This window comes from Myotis nattereri, assembly GCF_964212035.1.
Source record: "Myotis nattereri genome assembly, chromosome: 20".
NCBI lineage: Eukaryota > Metazoa > Chordata > Mammalia > Chiroptera > Vespertilionidae > Myotis > Myotis nattereri.
The window spans coordinates 498013-508454 of NC_138096.1; the positions used below are offsets into that span (position 1 = coordinate 498013).

Here is a 10442-nt window from a genome sequence, read left to right on the forward strand (position 1 = left end):
AAACAAAACCGAGACAGCACCCCACTCACCCCTTCTAGGAGGCGACACTTTTGAAAAAGGAGTGTTGGCAGGAATGGAAAACGGAACCCTCCTGCATAGCGGGTGGGAGTAAGGCCCGCGCAGCCGCTGTGGGAAAGCGCTGCGGCTCTTCCAGGGACACACACAAGGACCAGACGCCCGGAAACCAGCTCGGGGTGGGGGTGCAGGGGGGGAGGTTTCAGCACCTCACAGGGCGGGTTTGAGGACCTGACCCCTTCCACGTGCAGCGGAGGGCGTGGCCTTGCCTTCCATCCAGGAGTAGCTACCGCGGAAGGATCCAGGCGGCTGCACGGCCTCCTCACCCACCACACACCCCAGGGAGACGCCGACACAAACCCCTCGACCCTCGGCAGGCTCTGCGTCACTGGCGTGTTGGCGGGTGAGAGGCAGAGCCTACGACTTATCGAAGAAGGAGCAAGCTCCGGGAGTTTTATTGTTTGACTAACAGACACCAAGCCAGGCAGGAGTCCCCGAGGAGCTGGTGGCCAAGCTCACGCCGTGTGCCCTGTGGTCCTGCATCTTCTCGGCCCTTAATGTTTTCTTAAAGATATCAGACACTCACTTTGATTACGAACGCCCTCCAGGGCGAATAAATAAGTGGATTATCCTTTAACACCCCACCCCATGTTCCTTTAAATAGAGAAAATGCTAGAAGTCTCTTCGTGGCCTCTGTGGCCGCAGCTGTCCACCTCCGGTCTGGAACCACCTGTCACTGAGGTCCTGAGAGCCGTCCTGCCCGCGCCCTCTGGGAGGAGTCCTACTGGAACTGCCGGTAGTCTCCAAACGGCGTGGACGGCAGTGGGGCCGGGGCCGGGGCCGCAGGCAGCTGGGAGGGGTCGTCCGCAAACTGGGGCCCTGCAGTTCAGAGAAGAGAGTGTTACAAACCACTCGAATGTTGCACAGTTAAGAACAAGCCTCTGTAGGAAGCCAAACAGCGCAGTGAAAACGCTGTGTTCATCAGCCGCAACCTGAACTCCCTGTGACCCTGCCATCTCCCACGCGATCTCCCACGCGAGCACCTGCGAACCTGGTGGAAGAGCCCCCCTAAGTGAGAAAACAAACTAGCAAGCGGCCGGCCCCACAGTGCGAACCCCAAAGCCATGGCTGAACGCAGAAGCAGGAGCGCCAGGCCCGGTCCCACCGCGTCCGACCAGCAGTGCGTCTGAAACTTGCCGGTCGCGGAATCACTCTCGAGTGCCTTGGGGAGCTGTGATCCACTCCTAAGTCTACGCGGAATCTCGTCCAAGCTCCCAGATAATTCCCAACCACTGTGTCCCCCTGTCCTGCACAGGGCGCCCGAGAGGCAGGTCAGAGCTTCACTACTGCGTCCTGGGACGCCCGGACACCCCATGTAGACAATCGAGTTGTCCACAGCTACAAGGCTCAGCACACACTCACAGCTAAGCACATGAGGATCCCTCAGCACACAATTTAACTTTCCCCGATTCGTCGGAAAATCCTTTCCCTGAGAACCCAAGACGGACCCTCCCAGACAGGAGTCACTCTCCACCACTCTTCAAAGCCAGGGACACAAGCAAACACCCGCATTTGGCAGTGAATGCGCTGGTCGCCTTCCCACCGGATGTAAGTCCTCGTTCGCACGGTGTCTCCAGCACCTCGGACAGGGCCTGGTGCGGGCACACGCACGCACGCACGGGCAGGTGAGGACTGACGGCCATGTTTGTCATACATTTTCAAGGCCCTCTAACATGATCAGCAATTTCTTAGCGGGAGCACATGAGCACTGATAGAACGTGGGGACTCTCAGGAAGATCAGCCAGTTATCTGACCACAGCATTTTGGCGACTGTGCTGGACATGACTGAGCCAGCGCCTTTCCTAACCCTGACCCACAGCACATCAACACAGAAAATAAGCCGCAATCGACCAACTGTTACAGACAAAACGCGCTTCCTTTAAACATCAGGAAGCCATTCCCAATGTCTGAGTGACGGATGAAGCAGAAAAGACTCACCGTTGGGGAACTGTGCGGAGGCAAATCTCGTCAACAAGATGCCAGCTCCTTCGATTAAAGCCAGAAGGATGCCGCCCATCGCGGCTGACCCCACCATGGCCACCGGTCCGTCTGGGAACACGGACAACAGAGGTCACGTTAACAGAGAGCTGGCTTAAGGCAGACGCAGTGAAGGACCGTCATGTGGCTGCACCCCAACCCCTTCCCAAGCCCTTTCCCACTGCGGAGCCCAGGGGCCAACAGGCCAACCCGGCTCCCCGCCGTTCACGTCAACAGCGCTTCCTGGGACGGCTGTGCTCACCCACTGGTGTGGTGGGGGCTGCTTCCACGCGGTGATGGCTGCGCTGCAGAGCTGCGACAAGGACCTCCCGCCCACAGAGCCCCAAACGGTCGCTACCCGACTCTACACCCAGCGAGCCGACTCCCGGCCCGAACTACGAAGCCCAAAGGGATTCTGGGTCACGCTCCGTCCCCAAGATCCAGAAGACGGCTCCATGCGCTTTATCCCCAACCGCCCCGTGCGACAGCAGCCAGGACCAATTCCAGAGAAGCGAGGCGGAGGCAGACGTGGCCCAGAACGTGAGCTGCTCTCAGCCGCTGGAAAGTGCGGGTCAGGGCTCCTCACTCACGCTCACGCACTCTTCACGGACCCCCTCACTCTCCCCAATCGCCATATACACTCACACTCACACACTCCTCACGGACCCCTCACTCTCCCCAATCGCCATATACACTCACACTCACACACTCCTCACGGACCTCCTCACTCTCCCCCAATCGCCATATACACTCACGCTCACACACTCCTCACGGACCCCCTCACTCTCCCCAATCGCCATATACACTCACACTCACACACTCCTCACGGACCCCCTCACTCTCCCCAATCGCCATATACACTCACACTCACACACACTCCTCACGGACCTCCTCACTCTCCCCCAATCGCCATATACACTCACGCTCACACACTCCTCACGGACCTCCTCACTCTCCCCCAATCGCCATATACACTCACGCTCACACACTCCTCACGGACCCCTCACTCTCCCCAATCGCCATATACACTCCACTCACACACACTCCTCACGGACCCCCTCACTCTCCCCAATCGCCATATACGCTCACACTCACACACACTCCTCACGGACCCCCTCACTCTCCCCAATCGCCATATACACTCACGCTCACACACACTCCTCACGGACCCCCTCACTCTCCCCAATCGCCATATACACTCACACACTCCTCACGGACCCCCTCACTCTCCCCAATCGCCATATACACTCACACTCACACACACTCCTCACGGACCCCCTCACTCTCCCCAATCGCCATATACACTCACGCTCACACACTCCTCACGGACCCCCTCACTCTCCCCAATCGCCATATACACTCACGCTCACACACTCCTCACGGACCCCCTCACTCTCCCCAATCGCCATATACACTCACGCTCACACACTCCTCACGGACCCCCTCACTCTCCCCAATCGCCATATACACTCACACACTCCTCACGGACCCCCTCACTCTCCCCAATCGCCATATACACTCACGCTCACACACACTCCTCATGGACCCCCTCACTCTCCCCAATCGCCATATACACTCACGCTCACACACTCCTCATGGACCCCCTCACTCTCCCCAATCGCCATATACACTCACGCTCACACACTCCTCACGGACCTTCTCACTCTCCCCAATCGCCATATACACTCACACACTCCTCACAGACCCCCTCACTCTCCCCAATCGCCATATACACTCACGCTCACACACTCCTCACGGACCCCCTCACTCTCCCCAATCGCCATACACACTCACACTCACTCACTCCTCATGGACCCCCTCACTCTCCCCAATCGCCATACACACTCACACTCACACACTCCTCACGGACCCCCTCACTCTCCCCAATCGCCATGTACACTCACACTCACACACTCCTCACGGACCCCCTCACTCTCCCCAATCGCCATATACACTCACGCACACTCACTCCTCACGGACCCCCTCACTCTCCCCAATCGCCATATACACTCACACTCACACACTCCTCACGGACCCCTCACTCTCCCCAATCGCCATATACACTCACACTCACACACTCCTCACGGACCCCCTCACTCTCCCCAATCGCCATGTACACTCACACTCACACACTCCTCACGGACCCCCTCACTCTCCCCCAATCGCCATATACACTCACACTCACACACTCCTCACGGACCCCTCACTCTCCCCAATCGCCATATACACTCACACACACTCACTCCTCACGGACCCCCTCACTCTCCCCAATCGCCATATACACTCACACTCACACACTCCTCACGGACCCCCTCACTCTCCCCCAATCGCCATATACACTCACACTCACACACTCCTCACGGACCCCTCACTCTCCCCAATCGCCATATACACTCACACTCACACACTCCTCACGGACCCCCTCACTCTCCCCCAATCGCCATATACACTCACACTCACACACTCCTCACGGACCCCTCACTCTCCCCAATCGCCATATACACTCACACTCACACACTCCTCATGGACCCCCTCACTCTCCCCAATCGCCATATACACTCACACTCACACACACTCCTCACGGACCCCCTCACTCTCCCCAATCGCCATATACACTCACACTCACACACTCCTCACGGACCCCCTCACTCTCCCCAATCGCCATATACACTCACACTCACACACTCCTCACGGACCCCTCACTCTCCCCAATCGCCATATACACTCACACTCACACACTCCTCACGGACCCCCTCACTCTCCCCCAATCGCCATATACACTCACGCTCACACACTCCTCACGGACCTTCTCACTCTCCCCCAGTCGCCATATACACTCACACACTCCTCACGGACCCCCTCACTCTCCCCAATCGCCATACACACTCACACTCACTCCTCATGGACCCCCTCACTCTCCCCAATCGCCATATACACTCACACTCACACACTCCTCACGGACCCCCTCACTCTCCCCCAATCGCCATATACACTCACACTCACACACTCCTCACGGACCCCCTCACTCTCCCCAATCGCCATATACACTCACACACACTCACTCCTCACGGACCCCCTCACTCTCCCCAATCGCCATATACACTCACACTCACACACTCCTCACGGACCCCCTCACTCTCCCCAATCGCCATATACACTCACACTCACACACTCCTCACGGACCCCTCACTCTCCCCAATCGCCATATACACTCACACTCACACACTCCTCACGGACCCCCTCACTCTCCCCAATCGCCATATACACTCACACTCACACACTCCTCACGGACCCCCTCACTCTCCCCAATCGCCATATACACTCACACTCACACACTCCTCACGGACCCCTCACTCTCCCCAATCGCCATACACAATCACACTCACACACTCCTCACGGACCCCCTCACTCTCCCCAATCGCCATACACACTCACACTCACTCCTCATGGACCCCCTCACTCTCCCCAATCGCCATATACACTCACACTCACACACTCCTCATGGACCCCCTCACTCTCCCCAATCGCCATATACACTCACGCTCACACACTCCTCACGGACCTTCTCACTCTCCCCCAGTCGCCATATACACTCACACTCACGCACTCCTCACGGACCCCCTCACTCTCCCCCAATCGCCATATACACTCAGGCTGTACCAACTCAAGCGATGCCGCGTTTTACACATTCCAGACGCCAGTAAATTAAGACACAGGGCTCCCCGCCGTCGTGTCCACGGCATCTGCGCGGGTGCTTACTTCTGGCGGCCAGGATGGCTCCCGTCAAGGCCCCGCTCGTGATGGAGTTCCAGGGGTCCTCCTTCCCTCGGACCTGAACCAGGCTGCAGTCGATCATGGAGAACAGACCTCCCCACACCGCAAAGCTACCTGTGTTATGTCAAAGCAAAACCGTTCAAACTTTACCTTCTCATCTTACATTTAAAGTGCCATAATGGAAAATACGTTCAGCCCTAGCCCATGTGGCTCAGTGGATAGAGCCTTGTCTTTGAACCAACAGAAAAGCCTGGAGCACAAATGGGAAAGCTGCTCTCTTACCTCCCAACTGCGGAGCCCTGGTTTTAACGGCTGTCAGACTCCCTCGCAGCCGGTGGCTCACGCCCTGCGGAAAGGCAGACAGAGGTGTATTCAAAGAACACGGCTTCCAACCCACCGGTGGGGCCCCGTCGGCGACGGTGGCGAACCCCGGTCTCAGGCGGCGATAAAATGAGACACCACTCACCACTGGGGAATTGCGAAAACCTTTGACCGCTTGGAAGATGCTGCCGCCTATGGTACCCATGGTAAAGGCCCCACCACAGTCGTCCACAATGCGCCAGGGGCTAAGAACAGGGAAGAGAGAAAAAGAAAAAAGACCTTACGTCTCATTCTCACTCATCAACCTTAAAACGGTCTTTGCTAACACAGCAGGGTCCTCTGCAAGCGACACACATCTGTATCCATACGCATCCGGCCCCAGTCCCCTGAGCCGGGAGGGATGGAGCCTCCCGGCTAACACTCCACCAGGTGGACCGGTTAGTAATGCGGGTTCTTTCCAACAGATGGAGTCGCACACGTGTGGACATGTATGTGATTCGATATGTGTGCTGTTATGTTGTATTGTCCCTCAGATGACCACTCATTCCGACCGACGGCACACGCGCTTTCTGAGCAGCCCTTCAAAACGTGCGAAGACCTGGACAATTGGGCCTCTGGATGGTCTGCCTCAAAACAAGAAAAGTTCTACGGGGACGGTCTCCACAAATGGCCCGAAAGATGGGGAAATGTGTCGCTGGCGAGAGACATGACTTTCAACAAAGCACTTTTGATGTTTCTCTTGAAATTGTGTTTTCTTTGATGACAAAACCCGCATTACTAACCGGTATCCGCATTACTAACCAGTTAACAGCTAATCCGCATTACTAACCGGGACACCTAGTATTCATTCATTCATTTAACAAAAGTCGGGGGGAGGGGGCTGTGCAAAAGCCGATAGACCGTGCACCGTGGGAGGAGCGTGGGGGCTATACTGTCATCCAGAAAGTGGCCCATCCCAGCCCTGACAGGTGATTCACCCAAACAAACGGCATTTCTCACTGAGGCCCCCGGAAGCCTTCACCGCAGGCAACTGGAAAGGCCACCCTGCCCTTTGCAAGGACCCACCTGTGTGCTGCCTTCTCCACCTTTCACTCCCGGGACCGAACAAAGCGGGGGGCAGGGGCCCTCCCTCCGTGAGAGCTGAATGAATGGATGACTGAGTGAGTGAATGAATGAGTGAATGAATGAATGAGTGAATGGATGGATGGATGGATGAATGAACCTTGTGGGTAAAACCGTCGCCCACTCCCCGCCCGGGGTCACGCATCGCGACACCAATGCCTCGGAATGCCCCCCCGCCCCCGAGACCGGGGACGCGTCCGAGGTCACCTCGGCCGGCAGTGGGGGGCAAGGCGTGACCCCCACACAAGGTGGGCGCGGCCCGGGGCTGAGAGCGGGTCGGAGGCTCCATCACGCCCCGTCCACCGCAAGGTCACGGGGGGCTGCGTGCGGGAGGCCCGCGTTGGGGGAGCCGACGGGACGCTTCAGCCCGCGTCGCCCACGGGTCCCGGGCCGGCGCCGTCGACCTGGGCGACCGGAGACCGAGGAGAGCGACGGGCGACGGGCAGGGCCAGGGGAGGACACCGGTCGACTCACCAGGGCTCTCGCGCGTACTCCTCCATCTTGACCTGGGCGCGCGAGCGACGCCGGGAGAGCGGGGCAGGGCGTGACCCGGAAGCGGAAGTAATCCCAGAGGCGGGCGTGAAGGTCTGTGGGGATTGGCTCGACGCTTCCGCACGCAGCCAATGGGAGCTCGGAAGCCTGAGGCTGGCCCCGCCCCCGCCCCCCAGACGGTCCCCGCCCGAAGGGAGCTCGGGTTTCCTGTCCCCGAGGCGCGGGGTCCAGAGGGGAGCGCGGTGTCGTCCCGCTGAGGTTGGGGCTCACAAACGCCCCGATACGCGCCCCTCCCTGAGCCCGCTGGCTGCGCGCCGCGAGTGAGTGCCGCCCGGTCGGTGCGTCCTGAGCGCGAAGCTCTCGCCGACGACGCGCAGCCTCGGGTCCCGGCGCCTGGAGTGGAGCGAGGGGACCGCACAGGCGGGCGGGCGGGCGGGCCGGGAGGGGCCGGCGGCCTCAGTCCCCGCTGGGCCTCCCTCCAGGGGTCCCCGGAGGACGGGCCCCACAGGCCGGGGACCCGCGCCCCCTAGTGGCCGTGGACAGGCCCCGCCCGCCTGGAGATGGATCAAGTACGTTCCCCTGGGGCAACGCGGGGTCCCGCAGCCGGAAATCCGAGTCTAACTTAGGGTCCCCCCAAACGTCACTGTGGACAGGGACCTGCTGACCCTGCGGACCGGAAGCCTCGCCCGCGACGTGCATGGTGCACAGTAGCCCCCGTTGCGGGGCCTGTGGGCTCTGCTCCGCGCGCCGCCCCAGGGAGCCAGGGGACGGCAAGTGTCACCAGGAAATCGCGGGGGCGAGGAGATACGTCATCAATTGAATGCGACCATATCGCCCCCATCAGCGTCACCCCCACTGTCGCCTTCAGGGGATGTGCTAGGGAATCGGCCATAAGGAGGTTCAGGAATCCTCCTTCCCAGCCAGACACCCCCTCCCCCGCCCCCAACACCCAGGAAAAACCCCGGCGCCCTGGCCGGTGTGGCTCAGTGGATAGAGCGTCTTGCCGGCGGAGACTGAAGGGTCCCGGGTTCGATTCCGCTCCAGGGCGTGTACCTCGGTTGCAGGCTCCTCCCCGGCCCGGTGCCCTGGTCGGGGCCTCTTTGTCTCTCCCTTTCTCGTCCACTCTCCCTAAATTCAATGGAAAAATACCCTCAGGTGAGGACAAAAAAGTAAAAATGAAAAAGTAGTATCTTTAAAAAAACACACAAAAAAGAAACAAAAAGGAAACCCCGATTTCATGGACACGGAAGGCTCACCCGCAGGCAGCTCTAGGGTTGGGGGTCCAGGCTGTGGCTGGGGCTGTTTGCTGGGCAGGAGGTATAGGGGGGGGGGAGGGGGGGAGGGGGGAGGGGGGGAGGGGGGGGAGGGGGGGAGGGGGGAGGGGGGAGGGGGGGGAGGGGATCTCTCCTCTCTTCTGCTCTCTCCCCTCCCCTCCCGGCCTTTCAGGAAGACATTGGTTCGTGGGCCTGGCCCGTGCTCCGGCTCAGAGCTCCCTGCCCCGTTCTGCTCACCTAGGAGGCTTGCAGGCCTGCGGCTTCCTCCGGAGAAACCCCCGCCTCCCTCTCCGCCCGCAGAGAAGGGAACGGGGTGACTGGACGCCAGCTCACTGTGTCTCAGCATGTGTGATCCTGCTTCCTGCGTCCAGTTCAGTGACTGCACCCCCTTCCTCCAGGCAGGCACCTGGGACACCCTCACTGCCCACCCCCTCGGGCTCAGAGAGGCGTGAGAAGGCGCCCAAGGACAGGCCCCTCAGACCCGAGTCCAGGTCACCCGACTCCGAGCCCGTGGCCCTCTCTGCTTTCCTGCCCTGCCACCCCCGCTTCACAGCCGGCGAAGGTGAAGTGAGTCCCGGAGGAGAAGGCAGCAAATAGCAAAGCCAGAGCCCGACACGGGTCGGTCGGCCCCGAGAGGCCACGCTTGGGTTCTTATTGCAGTAAAACTGGTGTATAAGAGTATCTACAGGTCAGGGGCACAACGTTATAATTCTTTTTAAAAATATATATTTATTGATTTCAGAGAGGAAGGGAGGAGAGAGAGAGAGAGAGAAACATCAATGATGAGAGAATAGTTAATTGGCTGCCTCCTGCACGCCCACCACTGGGGATCAAGCCTGCAACCCAGGCATGTGCCCTTGGCCGGAATCGAACCTGGGACCCTTCAATCCACAGGCTGACGTTCTATCCACTGAGCCAAGCCGGGCAGGGCATATAATTCTTTTAAAGTTATTTCTAAATACACTTTCATTGACTTCAGAGAGAGAGGAAGGGAGAGAGAGAGAGAAACATCAACGATGAGGGAAAACCATTGATCAGTTGCCTCCTGCACGCCCCACACTGGGGATGGAGCCTGCAACCCTGGCATGTGCCCTTGATGGGAATCGAACCCAGAACCCGGGACTCTCCATTCCGCAGGTCGACGCTCTATCCACTGAGCCAAACCGGCCGGCGCAACATTGACTCGGTAGCATCCCTGGGTCTCGGACGTCACGCTCTCCGACTCACGGACACAGACGCCCCCGGACACTCACAGCCTCGGTCCCCGCGTCCTCTCAGGCCCGCCCGCCTCACCTCCGCCTGCGGTCCCACCTGCCAGCGCCGTCCCCTCCTCGGCCTCCACCTGAGGCTGGACCGCGGGCACGACACGCAGGGCCCGGCTTTGTCCCGGCCGATCCCGGGACACGG

The 10442-nt window shown here is 59.4% G+C and overlaps 1 protein-coding gene across 2 annotated transcripts; it reads right to left on the minus strand.

Moving 5' to 3' along the window:
* Nucleotides 1-439: 439 nt before the first annotated feature.
* TIMM17A (translocase of inner mitochondrial membrane 17A) lies at nt 440-7815 on the minus strand. 2 transcript variants are annotated; one of them, XM_081114601.1, is made up of 6 exons: nt 7744-7813; nt 6293-6392; nt 6109-6172; nt 5812-5940; nt 2014-2124; nt 440-894 (listed from the first exon to the last, which is right to left on the minus strand). In XM_081114601.1, the coding sequence occupies exons 1-6, from the start codon at nt 7767-7769 to the stop codon at nt 797-799; spliced, it is 528 nt and encodes a 175-aa protein (XP_080970727.1). In that variant the 5' UTR covers nt 7770-7813; the 3' UTR covers nt 440-796. The 2 variants fall into 2 exon arrangements, with proteins under 2 accessions (XP_080970727.1, XP_080970726.1); XM_081114600.1 differs by having other exon boundaries at nt 6109-6392; nt 7744-7815.
* Nucleotides 7816-10442: the final 2627 nt, after the last annotated feature.